At 38.1% G+C, this 19,939-nt stretch overlaps 4 protein-coding genes across 4 annotated transcripts; all 4 read left to right on the top strand.

The window, feature by feature from the left end:
* Positions 1 to 592: 592 nt before the first annotated feature.
* On the top strand, positions 593 to 2,631 carry PKNH_1343000 (conserved protein, unknown function; the record flags this gene model as incomplete). The annotated part of the gene is made up of 3 exons (XM_039113577.1): positions 593 to 2,034; positions 2,222 to 2,327; positions 2,500 to 2,631. 3 exons carry the CDS (start codon positions 593 to 595, stop codon positions 2,629 to 2,631), a joined length of 1,680 nt encoding a protein of 559 aa, XP_038969953.1.
* Positions 2,632 to 3,377: 746 nt separating this feature from the next.
* On the top strand, positions 3,378 to 4,328 carry PKNH_1342900 (DNA-directed RNA polymerases I and III subunit RPAC2, putative; the record flags this gene model as incomplete). Its single annotated transcript, XM_002260804.1, has 3 exons — positions 3,378 to 3,459; positions 3,954 to 4,061; positions 4,234 to 4,328. The coding sequence occupies 3 exons, from the start codon at positions 3,378 to 3,380 to the stop codon at positions 4,326 to 4,328; spliced, it is 285 nt and encodes a 94-aa protein (XP_002260840.1).
* Positions 4,329 to 8,994: 4,666 nt separating this feature from the next.
* PKNH_1342800 (RNA-binding protein Nova-1, putative) lies at positions 8,995 to 9,999 on the top strand (the record flags this gene model as incomplete). The annotated part of the gene is made up of 1 exon (XM_002260803.1): positions 8,995 to 9,999. One exon carries the CDS (start codon positions 8,995 to 8,997, stop codon positions 9,997 to 9,999), a length of 1,005 nt encoding a protein of 334 aa, XP_002260839.1.
* Positions 10,000 to 14,281: 4,282 nt separating this feature from the next.
* On the top strand, positions 14,282 to 19,096 carry PKNH_1342700 (conserved Plasmodium protein, unknown function; the record flags this gene model as incomplete). The annotated part of the gene is made up of 1 exon (XM_002260802.1): positions 14,282 to 19,096. One exon carries the CDS (start codon positions 14,282 to 14,284, stop codon positions 19,094 to 19,096), a length of 4,815 nt encoding a protein of 1,604 aa, XP_002260838.1.
* Positions 19,097 to 19,939: the final 843 nt, after the last annotated feature.

Genomic DNA, 19,939 nt, shown 5'->3' with positions numbered 1-19,939 from the left:
TTTTTTTTTTTTTTTTTTTTTTTTTTTCCAGCCATTTTTATGTAATTAAATTTCCCGCGCGTCAAAATCGTCTGACCTGTTAATACACTTTTTAGCTGTCGTAAAAAGGAAATTTTTTTTTTTTTTTTTTGTACATTTCGCAAGTAAACCTTTTTAAAATCGTTTCAAATTTGGAATAAACATCTTCTCGATTATCTGAAAATGGGTCTTTTAATTTTTTTCACAGACATGACATAGTTGTTTTAATTTGCCCGGATGTGTCTGCATTCAATTTGCGCATCCTGCTCGGAAAAATGGGTTGACAACGCAGATAAGAGAAACAGAAAAAAAAAAAATATATATATATATGCACACATTTGAAACCACTACACACCATTTGGTGTAATTCCCCCCAAGCGCTATGTCACTACCCTTTTGTCCATCATTTTGATGTGCCATGGGTCCAACAACGATACGCAAATATTTGGCGAATATGTTTGCACAAGCGTACCTTCCGTTCGCCATTTTTCGTTAGGGAAAATGCGTTTTATTCATGGTCACCTCCTTCTACATATAATGTCAAAAGACAAACTCCTTGAGCGAGTCTATCACAATGGGAAACGCAGTCTCCTCCGAAGGCACCTCTTCGTGCTCATCTCGCCAGCGTACCGAACAAAAGGGTGATAGTGAAAAGGCCAATCGTAGGGGCAGTGGAAATGTGAGGAAAAAACATGAATTAGCTGGTACACCCAATGGAATGGCCCCCAAATGTCGTGAAAATAAAAAAAACGTTCTGGAATTTTTGAAGACGAAAAATAGAGCAAAGAGGTATAAACCAAGTAAATGTTTATTGCGAAATTGTACCTTTTCAGTAAATTATAAAATTAACAATACTTTTATCCCCCTCCTATTGGAACTAAAAAATGAACCTCAGTGTAAAATAGTAATTGTGGGGGAACGCAGAAACACCATTATTAAGGAAATATTAATTAAGGACATCCAAGTTATTGAGAGCTCTATTAACACCATAGACATTTTTTTAAAAGTAAATGACGAATATACAGAAGATAATAAATTCACTTTATGCACATTTGAGCTGAAAAATAATGAGGAAAAAGCTGCCTTCATCCACAACATAAAAATGTTATACGGATTGGACGTAGTAGAATATGGGACAATAAAATATAATAAAATAAACACAGAAGAAATTGAGGAAAAATATATCTACGATAATAATATACTGAGCAATGAAAACAAAAGTAACATTCAATCGTTGCTGGACGATATTAATAATAATCTGTACAGAAATAGGGACCTTTCTGAAGAAGGCCTCATTTTGGATAGGAAGAAACTGAAGCAGTTGGAAAAAGAAACATTACATTTAGGAGAAGTGCATAACCCGATAATCATCCTGGGAGATATGGAAGACGGAGATGTTATAAAAGTGAGAGAATTAAATTCAATGCAAAAAGGAGATTTAAAAAAAAAAGAAAATCTATCTTACGATGATTTTACCCTTATTGAATGGTTCCTCTCGAAAAATATAGGATCGCACACCGACTTTAGAGAGCACCCGATCCATTGCGGTAGTCATTTTTTGATCAAGTCTTACATGATAGGTTATTTTGTCAAAGTTAAAGTTTCCAAAAATGTATACATGAATGGAAAAAAAACCTTCGTTACTTCTGTTAGTGTAAAAGGGCCAATTACAATGAATGACAAGACCGCAAAAGAGGTGCTAAGGCATTTGTCCAACGTGAGCGAATCGATAGAAGTGTACCTTGCACCCTCTGATATTTATAATATATTTTTTTCTACCATGCAACCGAGGGTTAAGAAGTTATTGGGCTTATTTATCTTTTACCCTGCTCATATTTTCATCATGCGGAAGGGTCTACGATTTGCTATTACGCTCAACGGGGAAAGTTACTCCGTTGACTATCTGTGGGACTCTTTCTACTTAACTAAAAAGGATATATTGTTCGATAAGCCAGAGCATTTTGTTCCCACGTATATGGACACCTCTGACATTCACTTGTATTTCATAACGACCAGGTGAGGGAAGGGAAATGGTGAATAAGCAGAAGAGGGTGAACTGGACGGGAAGATCACGCCCCCCGCCTGCTAATTTGGCTTATTTGCCTATTCGTATATTGTTCACATATTTTCTTGGGAACATTTTTATTCGCGCCGATGACACATTTTTTTTTTTTTCATTTTTTCTCCCCCCCCCCTCATTTAGTCTCCATGGGGAAAAGATAAAATCCGTAATACGAACCAACTCGAGCGACGAAAAAGACGTGATTTACGCGACTGTTTTTTTTTGCAAGTATCAGAAGGGGCTGCAGGTTAGGCATGGAGCCATGCAGAGCAACCAAGCAAAACGTGCGCGCGCAGCTACTTGCATATGTGTGTCCTCCCTTCTTTGGCACTTTTCTGACTTCCCCTTTTTTTTTTTTTTTTTTTTTTTTTTTTACGCTATCTGATTCGTTTCCCCCCCCAAACCTTTCCCACCCGCAGTCGTTAGACGAATTCATGCGCGACGCCCTCGCAGGGTTATACAGCAATTTTAAAAAAAAATTCCAGAACATGTTCGTGCAGCTAAAAGGAGAGAACTTACAACAAATTCGGTTGGTCAGCGTGTACAAATAGGGTGCACGTTTTGTCCAAAGAAGAAGTAGGGTTGCTAAAGGCGTCTGTTCATGCATCAAAAACGTCGCTTTACAACGTTACGTTTGATACGCCAAAGAAATTATCCACATGACGTAAGTTTATTTTTTTTTTTGCCTACGTTGTGAAATATCTTTTAAACTCCATTGAATTGTGGAAAGGTAAGAGAGAAATGCAATCCTGCATTAACGTAATTTTATTTTTTTTCTTCACAAATTGGCTGTTTGAGGGGAGAAAAATTTTTTTTTTTTTTGCGTACATTGTTGCGTATATTGTTGCGCACTTTTTTTTTATGCCTTTTCCCGCGTCGATTCCACCAACTTTTTGCATCCTCTGCTGCGCCATAAGCCTACCTCGCATCTTTCTAACATGTAATGCTTCCTTTCCACCACGTTTTCCACTTCGGCCCCCATAAATTTTTAGCACCTCATTTTTTGCATGTTAATTTGCTTTATTTAAATATATATATATATTATATATATATTTTATTATTATTTTTTTTTTTTTTTTTCTCCACGGCGCGACGGTAATTAACTACGTTTTAAGTAGCTACCCCCTCGTTGGGAGAAAAAAACAGCAGCATAAACATTCCCTTTTTTTTTTTTTTTTTTTCTTTTTTCATAACAAGTTTGGTACGAATTCTCATCCCATGACGAGTTCGTTGAATGCGTTTCCATGAATAGTCCTTCCAAACTTTGGAGCAACTCCTGACTCCCCTCAAATACAAAATGGAAGAAAAAAATTATTACGAACATATGAGAACTTTGACGCATGCAACATTTTGCTTCGAGAATGAGGACCATACTTTAGGTAAATCATCAAAAAAAAAAAAAAAAAAAAAAAAAATTGAAAAAGACTCCTGACGGGTTTCGCATCATATGGAGGACAGAATTTTTTTTCCAGTTCTTGCCGACGAAGCGTCTAAATGATGCGTTACCAAAGCGAACGCCTCCCTGTACATAAATAACTGCTTCTATAATAGTGGCTTATACTTGTTCCATACGGCACATGCTCGGTTTGGTGCAAAATGTTTAGCAGAAATTGTGGTAATGGAGAACTATGTGTGGGAGATAATTTAATCAATAGATTTCTCCTAGTGGTATATCAAACATTTACCAGACCGGCGAATGGGGCCCACCCGTATAAGCACATATATGCCAAGTGGATTTTCCATTTTTTTTTTTTTTTTTTTTTTTTTTTTTTTTTTTCTTATTCGCTTCCTCTTTTTGCTACTTTTTAAAGTATACCCTTTAAGGCACATTTTGATATATATATATATATTTTTTTTTTTTTTCCTAACACAGGCAACTGTTTACGCTGCATTTTGCTGCAAAAGGAGGGAGTGGAATTCGCGGGGTACACCGTGCCGCATCCTACTCAAGCGGAAATTAATCTGAGGATTCAGACAACGGGTAAAAATGGGAGAAATGTTCGCGTGCAGGGTCCCCTGCCGTTTCGCAAAATGGGTGTACGTGTGTATGTATTTTAATATGCACTTCGTTTCTTCTATTCCTCATGATATGCTTTCTCCATTTTTTCTACTTTTCTTATTCCCATACCTCTCTTTGAATTTACCATTTTCAGGCGAACCGGCCGTAAACATTCTGAAGGATGCCCTAGACGACTTGTCCAATATTTGCGACATCATGTTGAACAAGTTTGATTCCGCGGTGAAATGAGTTTATTAATTTATTTTAAAATGTTTTGTCGTACCTTCCCTTATTTTATATGTTTACGTATTTAGCCCATTAATGGATTTTCCCCTTCACTCCTGTTATTTTTTCATCCCGTTTTTTTTTTTTTTTTTTTTTTTTTTTTTTGGTTCATATATGTGCAAAATGCTTTAAAAAAAAAAAAAAGAAAAAACTTATAATTTGTAAAAGTAAAATTTTCATTTTTCTGTTATTATCAATTTGTAGATAACAAAAATGGTTCTTTTCAATTTTATTGAAATTTTTATTATATTTTTTTTTGAAAAAATTTAATCGAAATGTGGGTTATAAAAAGGAGGAAGACTTTTCCTGTAACAACTTTAAGGAGATAAACGCGCGATCGAACTAAATGGTGGAATATCTCTCCGTGAACAGGTGCCCTTCAAATAAGGGGCAAACTAAGCGATCTTCGCTCCCTTTCCATTTGTTATTTTAAAAAGAACATAAAAATTGTGTTGAAAGGGAGAATATCACAACCTGGCGAAGGGATTAAAAAGATAAGATTATTTTCACTTCCTTTCTTGCGATCCATTCGATTGTTTCCATGTGGTGTAAAAAAGGAAAAAGACAATCGGCCCATGGAAACAAATGAGTTACCTGCTCTTTAGAAGGAGGTTACAGAAAATGGGGAACGCTCCTTTGCATTACACCCCCAATGGCAGATGGTCTAAATAATCCCATCACAAATGGACCAATTGAAAAAAAATAGAAAACTTCAAATTTCTTCACGCAAATTAACAATTTTGATAACCGCGGAAGGGTCGACGCATAATTTTAAGGGGAGGATTAATAGAGGGAAACATAAATGTAGAAATGGAAAGATAACCAAATGCCTCAGAAAAACTACTTGGCAATGAGAGAACCAATCAGATGGTCGATCAAGCTGGTGGCCAAATTAGTATCACTAGGGGTTTTGCGGGAAAACACATAGGACATCGGTGGGGTCCATTTATATAGTACATCCATTTAATTAAACTCCTCTTTGTACTTCAACGCATGTGAAATTTGGGGCCAAGAAGGGTCCAGTGTATCCCGCGCGCATAGGCAATTATACGTCTGCTTATGGAGCAGTCACGAACTCTAAGGAATTTGTAACTAATGTGTGCATCCCCTATGCGGAGAGTACATGTGTACGTGCCCGTAGTGAAACTGGGCGCACGAGGGGGAAAACGAAAAAAATTAAAAAATTAAAAAATAGGAAAAAAGGTGAAAAGAGAAAAAAAAAAAAATAAAGGATAAAATAAATATATATGTATGTAATACATATGTGCACGCCCAGCAGCACCGCAAAACGCTTAACATCTAAATAAAAATTACACGAACTTTTATGTGTTCTTTTTTTTGGGCTCTCCAAATTAAAAAGTATAATGGAAGAAAAAAAAAAAAAAAAAAAAAAAAAAGAAAAAAAAAAAGTATTCGCATGCATATATATACATACATATATATACATACATATGCGTACGGTAGGGGCCGATGCAAATTTGAAAAAAAGTACATCAGTTGATATTCTTAAAAAGCCTATATGCCTCATCACCTCGCCATACCTCTTCTCATCATAGACAAATATAGAAGTGGGGAATTAAAATATGTGCCATACAAAATGAAAGAAAAAAAAAAAAAAAAAAAAAAAAAAAAAGAATAAAGCACGGATGAGTTCTTCTCGCGAAGGGGTTCTTCTGATGAGGAGGATTTTCCACTAATATAGAATTCATGCAAAAAGGAGAAGGTGTATAATATGATAAAAGGTGTGTTAAATGAAAACGCATCAAAGATGTATGCATTGAAGGGGGCTACGAACTGTTAGGGTTCATAAAAGTGTCGTGAAAACGGGTTAAAATTTTTGCCCCCCTACTTTGGGGGGGATCACTTGGGGGATGGTTTTTTCGATTATTGTTGTGCAATAATTTTTGTGAATACCCTCCCTTTTTCGCCCCATTTTGAGCGCATTTTTTCGCGTACCAATTTGCGCCATTTTTGCGTCCCATTTGGCATCCCTTTTCGCGCCACGGCGCCTACATCTTCCCCCCTCGAAATGCACATCAAAACGATAAAGATGAAAACACGCAAAGAGCAACAAAGGAAAAGAAGAAAAAAAAAAAAAAAGGAAGCGTACTAAATAGTGAAACATAATGAAAGCAAGCAAAACAAAACGTAACGCAATGAAAAACCATGCTTAAAAAGGAATTAAAAATCTACATCACATGAATTTCTTATGCCAATATATATAGTACCTACGCTTACATGAAGGAACTTTTTTTTTTTCTTTTTAAACAATTGCTAAAATAAGTTTGAATCACTAACATATTCTTATCCTACATAATGTAATATATACATCTGTAACATACATATTCCTATGGGAATTTTTAAGTTTGTGTATTTATTTTTTCTGATTAACTGAGAATAATAAAGTCGAGTTTTACTGTTCACCTTAAGAGCGTGTATATATACCTACGGCTGCTTTATCAGCGAAGGAGGGACAAGTGTGTTTATGATGAATATTACGGGAATGAGGACTGCCCGGCGCCATCATTATGAATACTTGACGTACATATAGCGCATAGAAAAGTTCTACACATAAAGTGTGTACATCATACATGCCAACATACGTGTATATTTACATGTACGTAGATGTGTTCCTCGCTCAGCAGTCGTACACGTAATGCTTACGTACTCGCCTGTGCCAACGATTAATTATCATGCACCCCTACAGGAGCGAATGCTGAGCGTACATTACAAATTACCGTACACCTTACACATGTGCATATGAGCACCAGTGCACATTTACACACATACGTGTACGCGCCAAAGTCGTTACACTCCCATGTGGTCATGCACACATATATACGTATGAACTCGCACATGTATTCATTTTTCTCCCCTCCATCCAACTACCTTCAAGTCCCCATATTCTAGCCTTTTTTTTAAGTCACGTATATTTTTTCATTCATTCTTTTTCATTCATTCTTTTTCATTCATTCCTCTTTTTATTCATTCCTTTTTATTCATTCCTTTTTATTCATTCCTTTTTATTTATTCCTTTTCATTCATTCCTTTTTATTTATTCCTTTTCATTCATTCCTTTTTATTTATTCCTTTTCATTCATTCCTTTTTATTCATTCCTTTTCATTCATTCTCTTTCATTCATTCTCTTTCATTCATTCTCTTTCATTCATTCTCTTTCATTCATTCTCTTTCATTCATTCTCTTTCATTCATTCTCTTTCATTCATTCTCTTTCATTCATTCTCTTTCATTCATACTTTTTCATTCATTTTTTTTCATTCATTCGTTTTCATTCATTTTTTTTCATTCATTCGTTTTTATTCATTAGTTATAATTTTTTATTATTTTATTTTTTACTTTAACTTCCCCTTCCCCCAAGGATTTTACGTTCAACCTATTCATATAACGCATATACAATTCTTCATGGACTCGACCAGTGCCCACTTCGTATCTCCTAACTGGTCCATCAATCATTTGCAAAGAGTGCTTTCCACCTATTCATATTCGAAAAATTACACAGCAGAAAATTATACTTATCGCTGAAATTTTTTCTATTTCTCATTTTATTTATTCTTTTTTTTTTTTTTTATATCCCTCGTCATTTTTAGTTTCCTTCATCGTCAACACACATCGTGACAGTCCAATCGGACGCATGGGAAAAAAAAAAAAAAAAAAAAAAAAAATGCACGTATTCAAAATATATAATTGCATATGCATACGTGAGCGCACCTTTTGTTCCATGAAGGTCAATTGAGGGAGTTGCGCCTGCAGTTTATTTTTCTGTTTCGCTCACCTGCTACTTTGCAGCTCTACTCTGTTGTTCGCTACCCTTTGAGACGCTGCTGTTTTGGCGTCCTCCATTTTTTATGTTTCCTTTTTTATGTCTTCATTTTTTACGTTTCATTTTTTCTGTTCATCTGTGTTTCTCTTTCCTCTCCCAACTGCGCATTTTATTATTATTATTATTTTTTTTTTTTTTTTTTTTGGCCCTTTAAAATTCATAAGGGGGAAAAAAAAAAATAATAATAATAATAAAATAAGCCTTTGTTTTATCGCCTACCTTAAATTGCAACTGCAGTTTCTTACACGTCCCATAGAGCAAGCTACCCTCACACCCTGAGACAACTTGCCTTTGCGGCCAAACCCACATTGGCGTTTGTGCAGTATCTGCGCCAGCCGTTACTTTCATAATAAAGTGTGCATTTTACCCGCCCATTCGCGACTTAATAAATTTCGTTGCGTGTCCCTCAGGATCGCCACCCCACGTCACCAATGATCTAGTTAAAAAAAAAAAAAAAAAAAAAAAAAAAAAAAAAATTCCCTACTCTCCTATTTATTTTATTTTCATTTGTAAATTCATCGTTGCCTACAAGGGGAAATTTGTCTCCTTTCCTGGTGTGCGCATCAGGGAGAGCGAATTCGCACCCTTTGCCAAGCAGTATAGTGCTGAAGGCATATTTGTGAATCTGCACAGGGAGAAAACAGTCTCACAACGCAGATATCAATTTATCATTATTGGACGATACCGAACGGTGATATAGCAAGACAAGCATAGCCATCCAGTAGGAAACGCCCCAAACTAATAACCACACCCAATAAGAACCTTTAACTGTCTACTGTTCAATCGAGAATGGAAGAAAATAATCAGGTCGAGAAGAACAAGGGGACGAACCAATTGTGTTTCGTCAAAATGCTTGTGAACAACCTCGTTGCAGGATCAGTGATAGGAAAAAACGGATCCATAATAACTAGCATAGAAAACAAAACCGGATGCAGTCTGAAGCTGTCACCGACCAATTCCTATTTCCCAAATACACAAGAGAGAGTCCTCGTTCTATGTGGAAAACAGGAGCAAATAAATAACGCCCTATTAATAATTCTAGATAAAATACGCCAAATAACGGTACAGAGTTTTCAAGACAAGCAAAATATGAATACAGTTCCAAAGTACACTTGTAGAATTGTAATTCCCAAATCAGCAGCCAGTGCAATTATAGGAAAGGGGGGTCAACAGATTAAACAACTTCAAGATTCAACGGGGGCTAAGATTCAGATCTCGAGCCGAGAGGATGGATTAAACGAACGGATAATATCTATCATAGGACCATTTGAATCCATTAGCGATACAGCTATAAAAGTTACAAACTCAATTCAGAATGATCCTAATTTAAAAGACCTATTAAACGTTATATATAATAAAGATACAAACATGAATGGTAGATCCTCTTTGTCTCAAAATTTTGTAAATCAAGTACCATTAAATGGGTATGTGGTACCACAACAGTATGGTGTTTTCCAGCACGAACAGTACATGGATGTTAATATGATGAATTCTCTCATGAGGCATAGTCGCGACTTGTTTAACTTACCTTGCGAAATTTCAATTCAAATTCCTGATGAATTTATTGGATCAGTTATCGGCAAGAATGGATCTAGACTCACTAACATCATGAACAGTACAGGAGCGCAAATTAGGATAAGCAGAAAGGGCGAGTTAATACCGGGGACTGCCGATCGCAAAGTGAGAATTATGGGAACTGTTGCGGCGGTGCATGGGGCGCATGTTTTATTGTTGCAGAGGTTGGAGTCGGTCTACATGCAGCTGCGGACTATGCAGGTGAAATGCGACGCGTAAGGGGCAGTGAAGGAAAACAGAATCAGAATTATATTTAGATGGACTTGTAATCAAATTGCGGGTTATCACGCACAAAAGTGCCTTTTCCCCCTTTTTTTTTTTTTAGCGTCGGTTCGCATGTAGCATATAAATATCGCATCGTTCACAATGTACCATTCGCACTTGCCCTTATTCACGCCCGCCAATACTCACGAACAGAGCGGGCGTCAACCCTCGGGCCTGTAGAATATTCTCTCACATACCTTCATACGTGGATGCGTGTACACCATTTTTAGTCTTATTTGGTACAGGTGACACATCCCATATATGCCTTTTCACCAAGCGTCATTCCACTTTGCAGTGTATAACTAGAGATATATTGTGTGCGCATATTTACACATGCGCACGCGTCTATGTATACTTATCTGTATCCATACCTCTTATTTCCTCTTTCTTCCCTCACCACCCTTTTCATAATAATCAACAGAATATATGTTCTTACATTATTAAAAATCAACACACATATTATAAAATGCATTGTTTCATATGAAAATCCACGTCTACGGCAATTTTGTAACTACACTTTTTTATTTTCTGCTTTGTTGTACAGAGTGACCCTCCTCGTGTGTATCCATTTCGAGGTTCATCCCCGTATGGGCTACTAAGCTTCTAATTGGAATGGCGGCATCATGAGGAGGCACACAAGAATTGTTATATTTCTTCTCCGCAATGTAAATATCGATGGATTTTCATTCAAACGTTCCTATGTGTGCGCTGGTCTGCCACGAGGATAGGATAATAACTCACCTGACGTACACACTCTATGTGAATAGAGAAATATCACCGTAAAGTCATCAATTTGGGCTCCACTTTAAAATAAGAAACGATGGGAATTTTCCCTCCAAAAAATGGGAAAAAAAAAGAAATAAAATAATTTTTAAATGACCATGCACGGGCATATATAGTATCTCGTGTGCAAACAAAGAAAGGGATGTTATATTTGAACGGGGTGTAAAAATATTCCTCCGGTTATGCTCTACATGCGGCAATTCATTACTCCTTTATTCAATCAAGTGTGTTAACATTTTATTTCCATAACGATTCTAAACGGGCAGAACGTAAGGGTGTAATGAAGGCTATTCGGGAAACGAACCGGCATATGGGGCACAGCACACACAATGATGCAGTAGTAGGCATACGGATCATTCATATGCGTTTGTGGGTAGGGAATTATCAAAGAAAACGTAGAACGTAAATAAAAAGAAGTAAAACCAAATCGTGCTATGTAAGGATCTCCTGTGTAAAGCATCGCACTGCGGGAGACTCTCCAGTGCATTGATATGGATCACTTCTCAACTTTACATAGGCGGAGTCTTCATAACATGGGAGAACGAGAAAACATTGCGTTGCGAAACCATGTGGGTCTCCAGTGGAGGCACCCCTGATGCCTTAGTAGCGGCATGCGGCACGCGACATTTGCCGCAAATATTTTTACACCTCCTTATTATGATACGCGACAAAAGAGAGGCATACATCGTTTCCTCTAACGGGGCGAACACCTAATCAGAGAATGTATGCGTAGAGCCATATTCAATTTTCGTACTTTTCGCCATTTTTTTCATTTTTTTTTTTTTTTTTTTCTTTTCATTATGCTTCTTTGCATTTTGCTCTGTTCGCACCCAGCGTGTTCACACTTTTTATATCTTAGCCCAACACGACTTTACACCCCCTTCTTTTAACATCTCTGTTGTGTGTTTTTTTTTTTTTTTTTTCACCTTACTTTTTCCTTCTTTTTTTTTTTTTTTTGGTCCTTAAATTGAAAATGTTCATTTTTTTTTTTTTAATTTTATAAATTCAGTTTTAACGGTGATATATTTTTCACTCTTTTTATCATTCCTATTTCCAATCCTTACACGCGGAAACCTTTTTTTTTTTTTTTTTTTTCATAATACCTTTGAAATTCACTGGCTGAACGATCGTATTGTCAAAACAAGAGTTTTATTATTCACCTTTTTTTTTTTTTTTTTCCGAACTGGCGTTATATATGTGTGTTGGTCCTTTTGGCATTTTTCACATACGCTACACGTTTATACACGCGTTCGCATGCTGTGACTGTGAAGTTCCTGTGGGAGTGTGTATAAACGTGCCCTCAACTCGTCCGTTCGTATGCATGTCGGCAAGCATACGTGAAGTACACAGTCGTACACAAGCTTGCATGCATGTATTACCGTCCATGCGGGTGTAAACATACATGTGCGTAGGAATGTTCCACGTGTTGCTCGTTTCGCCCGTGCGGTGTATGTCGAAGGCAAGTGAGCGCCCTTAAGGTTTTTTTCCCAATAATAGAAAAAAATACGGCCCTTTGCTTTTTCCCCTTTTTTTCTGGTGTACATGATTAATTCTTGATATTTCTTAGCCCCTTCTCCGAATTAAAGCATTTTTTTTTTTTTTTTTTACAAAATGAACAAAAATACAATTGTAGTTGTGTTTAAAGAAAAAGAAAGTTCCATTTTATGTAATTAAAATTTTATTTTATTACCTTCTGGCGGGCGAAGCTTGGCACTTTATTCATGTCACGCGCTACGCATTGCTCATTATTCATCATTATGCAATTTTGCTTCTCGTATGTTTATGCACAAATTATCTGGGCGCGTCGCTAATAGCACGTCATTTTTTTTTTTTTTTTTTTTTTTCACGCCCTTTCGTTTAAAGCATTATCTTACAAATTATAAAAAAAAATATGCTATTATCCTGCGGCAGGGTTAAGCCAATCCTCAAAGCCTTAATAAAATATGCACATTCGCTGTATTTTTTTTAAACCCGCGCGGAAGAAATTTTTTTAATTATAAACAATATTAAACAAAGCCAAACAAGGCGTTCCTTCTTACTTAATTGATTTTACACATACATTCGTAAGCACATGCATACATATATATACTACATGTACATTTCATATATATTTTTTCCTATTCGTTTATTTACCACATTTCACGTGCCAACATGCATACATATACACTCCCCTGCGTAAATTCCCTCTAATCTTTTTCTCATTTGGATTTACATTTTAGAAGCCCAATCACGTGAGGCATTTTTTTTTTTTTTCGCATTTCTCATTCGTAACAAATTTAAAAAAAAAAAAAAAAAAAGGGTATTTTCCTTTTCTTTCCCCTTTTTTTATTTGCCCCTTGTTTACTTCCATTTTTGTTTACTTTCACGCGTTCGAATTTTTATACATCCGCGCTCTCGTGTTATGTACCACCTTGTACATTTCCTGCAGGCGGACACTTCCTTATTTGCATATATATAGCATGACAACTAGCTCACGTAGTTCGTTTAAATTTGGCATAAGCCTCCACGTAGGCGCTCACTAAATCTTGCTAATACATTTAACTTGTACGTTTATTTTTATTTTATTTTTTTTTATTTACCCCTGCATGTGCGTACGTTTCCCTGGCCGCTTCTTTTTTTTTTTTTTTTTTTTTTTTTTTTTTTTTAGCACCTCTCGGGCTTGTGCGTTGTTTTCACGCCCGTGTTTATGGTCGTACAATGTGTACGATCATCCCTGTTCATCCGTACACAAGTACACCTTTGAAATAATTCTAAGGCAGACTCTGCACCTTTTGTCCACTTAGCATTTTCAATTGTATAATCGTCTAAATATGTCCTCAGCCTACTGCAGTCGTATACGTAGGAAGTAGGAAGTTAATAAAATTATGTAAAAGTTCGAACGCGCGTGCTATTCGGTGTTACAATGTGCGAGCGTACCAGTGCAGGAAATTTGACAGAAAGATTCTTGCGAAGGTATGCACGCTAAAACTTGTGCCGGCATGTGTACATAATTGTTAGTTACTCAACTCCATCATTGCAATTTGCCCATTCTTGCATCCGCACATATAATTGTGAATAGACAAAATTGGTGTTTTTAACGGTTTTTTTTTTAAAACGTCAAGCATTGAGTGGAGGGAAAAGAAAAAAAGAAAAAAAAAAGTAGCAAACGTTAACATAAAAACGGAACGTGCAAAAAGGCACAACACCCGTGTACGCCTCATACATCGCGTGTAACTCCACATTGCACAAGCTCATAGTTTAAAATCGCTCAGGCGTAAAGACGAAAAGAAGTTGTGTTCACACATGAGCATACATGTGTGTGCAAACTTAGTTTATTTAGCAAATTGAAAAGTTGTAAAGAGGAGGGACAGGCTGAACGCACATTTGCAAGTGTATATGTAGAAGGAAATATATATGTAGGTACGCGTATCCTCGGCAACCTGCACAAAAAAAAAAAAAAAAAAAAAAAAAAAAAATGGACGTGAAGAATATGAGAAATGAATTCATTCTCGAAGAAGAAGTTAACGTCTTTGATGAATACAAATCATACATAAGTGATAGTAACAACAACCACAGAAATGAAAAAAAAGTGTCAAGGCAATCAAGTAAAAATTACAATGAGGAGGAGGAAGAAGAGGATGACGATAATAAACACAGGAAGGATAAAACAAATTCTCGTACAGTTGAGGATGGCCAACAGGGAGGGAAGACAAGCCGAGCGGACCACCCAAGGGGGAAGGATCAGGAAAATGTAACCAATGCGCACGGTGCGAAAGGTACAGACGATGTGGACGGTGTGGACGATTTGGAAGCGGCCACCCACACCAATGACGATGATAGTAATTTAAAGGCACCCGAAATAAAATCTCCATCGGGCAAACTTCCATCCGGAAGGGCACAAAGTAAAGCCATGTCTGTGAAGGACAAAATGAGAGAAGACCCATGTTATGTCCCAAAGGAATCAAGATATTTCCTACACGATAACAGATTTGAAAATAATGATAGTAAAGGCAAGAAAAAAGGCAATGAGAGAAAAAAAACAGGAAACAGTAAAATTTCATACATTGATGAAAAAAGGTGGAAGCACGATCTTTTTTATGATTATAAATACGATGAATATTATGGGAAGGAAAGGAATCACAACAAAAAATACAGCAATGGAATATATAGCAATGGCATGTATAGTAATGGTATGTATAGTAATGGCATGTACAGTAATAGGTATTATGGATCCAAAAACAACAAACAGGAAAAGAACAGCTATTCCTTATCCTATAAAAATAGTAGCAAGGATAATTACTACTATGAAAGTAGCCGGGGGAAAAATTCCAAGGTTTTTAACTACAGTAGTAAGTACCATAGTGAATCCACCAAAGGGAAAGTACCAAATGGGAAATGGGACAACAGAACAAACGGCATATATGAGAAGAAGCAATTGGATTTGTGTGATGATAAAGCCAAGGTGGATAAGTTCATCGAGAAGGGTGATTTAGGAAGGACTGAAGAAGACGCAGGGGGAGGTGGTGCTGATCGTGGCCAACGTGAAGATCGCGGCCAACCTGGTGATCGCGGTGATCGTGGCCAACGTGATGATCGCGGCCAACGTGATGATCGCGGCCAACGTGATGATCGCGGCCAACGTGATGATCGCGGCCAACGTGATGATCGCGGCCAACGTGATGATCGCGGCCAACGTGATGATCGCGGCCAACGTGATGATCGCGGCCAACGTGATGATCGCGGCCAACGTGATGATCGTGGTGGCCGTGCGCAGCCCATTTTGGGCGCACCCCCAGATGAGGAGGCCTCCCCCGCATCGGTCGCTTATGGACAGATGAACAATTCCGAAAAGATAACGAAGAAACAGATGCTCTCCAAGAGATGCAAAAATGAAAAGGACGAGATGAATCCAAGTGAAAATAGCAAGCCAGTTGATGACGAGGCTGATGGAGTAGCCAAAGTCGTTGATGTGCATGCCCAAGATGGAGCACCTGCAACCAATGATGCAGGTGAACGGGGTGAAGCGTCGTCAAAGAGCAATAAGGAAGGACAACGAAAAGGTCGTCAAGATGAAGTTAAGGCACAGAAGGTAGTGAACAGGGGTGCACACGAAAACGATGGCATGAGGGAAGACAAGAGGGAGGATATTCTCATCGCTAATAATAAGGAGGACGGGGAGGAGGAGAAGGCGAAGGGGAAGGAGGAGCCAAGTCAAACCCAAAGCAATCCTCTAAGCATAAAAAAAACGGACGGGAAGGAAAAAAAAGAATTCGCAAAGGCACCTCAAAACAGCTCTGAAGGAAGGAAATACGTAGCGCCCTACAAATCCAAGATGAGTTACAGCAACAGTAATAATAACCAAATAATGAACGACCGAGGAGCATCGAGCAAATACCAAGGATCACGATTCGTCTATTCGAAGGACGAAAGCTATGCCTCCCAATCTAGTTTAAAAAAGAAATACAATGATAGGAGGAACTACATGTATGATGATAATTACAACAACGCCAGTTCATACGCACATGCAAATAGTGGCAACGCAGACTACGCAAGGAATGCGTATGCCACGAAGAACAAATATGCCAGATCCCCCTCAGGCGCTAATGCCCCCTCCAATGTTGTCTCCAGGAACAACTGCTCCAACAGTTACAGTAACAGTAATGGCCACGCCGGAATTGGCAATTATAGCAGAAACTACCGCCACGCATATAATGACAGTGAGAGAAAAGGCGCAGATAAACCACACAATGATGAACACACCCGTGCTAGGAACTACAACCCTGGTGGTAGGGCTTATCTTAGGGATAACAGAACCTCGATAGAGAGGGAGAAAAATGAATACAAGTACAGGTCCTCCGGGAAGTATATAAAAAGTACCAGCAGTAACACAGAGGAATTTAAGAAAAAGAGCGAAATAAAAAGTGAAATGAAAAGCGAATTGAAGAGCGAAAGGAAAAATGAAATGAAAAGCGAATTGAAGAGCGAGAGGAAAAGTGAAATGAAAAGTGAATTGAAGAGCGAAAGGAAAAGCGAAAGGAAAAGCGAAATGAAGAGGGAAAATAGTGCACAACATATTGGGGAGGACGAAACTGCGAAGAAGAATGAGAAGTATGCCAATAAGGAAAACACTGCAGATAAATCATCCAGATATTTACCCCCAGGAAAAGGAGTTATGGATGAGAAAGAAGCTGGCGTTAAATACCAAAGCAGCCATGACGAACATGCGAAGGAAAACGATACAGGAAGGGGAAGTTATATAAAAAAAAAAAAAGAGAGCAGTATGAGAACTTATGATCCCACAGATAGTTATAGAGAAAAGGGAAAACAGGACAAGGCCGATGATAAGTTCTATTATGAAAATGAAAAAAACGAAAGGAAGTGGGATGATCATAATAATAATAGGTATTACAAAGAGAGTAAGAAGGAGTGGGAGAAATATATGTCAAATGGGAAGATTTTCAAGCAAGGGAAATACGGAAATGACACAAAGTATGGAAAGAGCTACATTGGTAAGGTAACGGACAGGAGAACCCGAGCTCATGATGGCAGTAGCAGTGTAAGTGGCATGGTGGACCATATCAACCCCAACTCCATCAGTGAAAAGGATGCTACAAATCTGTTAAGTAACGGTAGGATTCCTCGTGATGATACAAAATTGGTGCTTACCGAAGACGGGGGCAGAATCAAGGCCCCCAAGGGCAAGGAACAAAACAACGGTGGAAAATTCCAGGATCATAGAAGGGGTGATAAGGAGATTAAGGAAGATCAAATTAACCATGGCATTGTGCATGGTGATGAAAATAATAAGGTGATCGTCCAGGACGGTGATGAAGCCAAGTTCTCCGAGCCGAACAAATGCGAACCGAAGAACACGAAACCCAGTCACAAGTGGGAAACGACGGATGAAAAAAACCCTAACCATGAGAAGGACGAAAACAAGACTGAGTCAAGCACAAACGGAAAGGTAACTATAACATCCACTCCATCCCTGGATAAGAGCAAAAAGGCGAATAACAATTTTACACCTTATGGAAATGCATTCCCCCCCCAAAAAAATAGAAACCAACAAAGTTATGACACGAACAATGAATACAGTAGCAACAATATTAATACGAACGACCCGAACGGTGCGAACACGATGAATGCATTCACAAACAGTGGCGTCTCGAACAATGCCGTTTCGAACAATGCAGTGTCGAACAATGCAGTGTCGAACAATGCAGTGTCGAACAATGCAGTGTCGAAGCAATACGCACACAAGGGGACATATACAAATATGAAAAAGAAAAAAAAAGAAGATTTTGTTAATAACGCAACTCAGCATAGAGGAGGAGTGACTTCAACAGGGGGGGGAAATGAATTCTCCAACGGGAAAACCTTCAATTATAAGAAGTGCCATGACGAGCATAGTAGTACCAATATGGTTAGCAACACTCAGGTACCGTTCGGAGAAGGCAGAAAGAATGTCACAGGCCCGCATGATGTGAACAAGAAATTTCAATCAAATGAAAAACGCTACGATGGATATACAAATGGAGAGAAAAACTATAATGGTAATTTTCCAAATAATGCCAATCCAGGATATGGAGGCGCGTACGGATACGATGGTAATTGTGTTTCAAATGGCAATGTCAATGGTAACTGCAACGGGAGCGGAAATTTCTACTACCCGGAAGGTTTTTACCCCCCTGGTGGCGCCAACTACATGGGAGATAACCCAGCTTTCTTTGGTGACAATCGTTACATGAACCACCCCATGAACAACCACTACATGGGTAGTAGCTACATGACAAACGGATACATGGCCAACCAGAATTACCTGAGCGACCCGAACTACAACATAGGAAACCAGAACTACATGAACACCCCCAACTACATTAATGATACAAACTACGTGCGAAACAGGAACTACTTGGGCACACAGAATTGCCCGAACTATATGAACGGTTCGAGTTACATGAACGATGCCAATTACGTCAGCGACCCGACCTACCTTAACAACCCAAACTGCATGAACACCCCCAACTACCTTAACAATCATAACAACATGAACCACCAGAACTGCATGAACAACAACCCTGGATATGTAAACAACCCGAATTATATGAACAACCCCAATTATATGAACACCCCAAATTATATGAATGACGGATACCTCCATGATATGTACATGAATAACACTTATATGAATGGGGGAAATACGTACTACTATGACCCCATGTATGGCAACTACCCTAACGAAAATAACCACCACTACTTCAACGAAGGTAATAAGTATATCAAACAATAGAGAAAATGAATGAGTCCATATCTAGCCAGTCTGTTGGACGTGCTTGTCTGTGTGCGTGTTGTACCTGTGGTGTTTTGTCTGCCCAATTTTCTGCACCCATGAGTTGCACTTCCGATGGGTAAGGCTACAAGCATAGGTACACGCACATACGCATATGTTTACATTTATGTATATATGTATATGCCCATGCGCCCGTGGAGGGTAGAACGGAAACCTCCGCAACCCCATCCGCCAAGGGTACCTTTTTTCCCGTGGCAAAATATATGTCAATTGTCTATGCAGGCGAGCGTGTAAATACGCTTGCGCAAGAATCACGCCAGCCGTTTGTGTGCACATGAGGACCAAGTGGATCGAGTGTGGGAAGTGTATACGCCTGTGTGATAAATCTTCCTTATTCTCTCCACATGTCGTTACCCGTCCCATTCGTGCTCGTTTACTGTCATTTACCTTAACCTTATCCAACCCTATCATATCCCTTTTTCTTTTTCTTTTTTTCTTTTTTTCTTTTTCCATTTTTCTTTTTTTTTTTTTTTGTTAAGAATCCCTTTTCTTTAATTTTGTATCTGTGTCTAAGCAAGCATTACACGCTTGCACGAATGGCCACATTTTTGCATCACCAAATTCTGTGCATGTGTTGTGCCCCTTTTTGCTTAGGTGCTCACTATTTATTTTTACTCCCTTTTGCTCTTTTGTGATTATTATAATTAAAGAAGTGTGTTCTCACGAGCATATGCCTATATACCTACCTATATGTTTGCATATCCATAGGCATGTGTGTATGCGTGTGCTCTCATGGTCACACGGAACAGCCTTGATTCACTACATTTTTGCTCATCCCAACGT

Source organism: Plasmodium knowlesi, assembly GCF_000006355.2.
Source record: "Plasmodium knowlesi strain H genome assembly, chromosome: 13".
Classification (NCBI taxonomy): Eukaryota; Apicomplexa; class Aconoidasida; order Haemosporida; family Plasmodiidae; genus Plasmodium; species Plasmodium knowlesi.
Note: the sequence above shows the minus strand (reverse complement) of the source record. Positions and strands in the feature narration are given on the sequence as shown.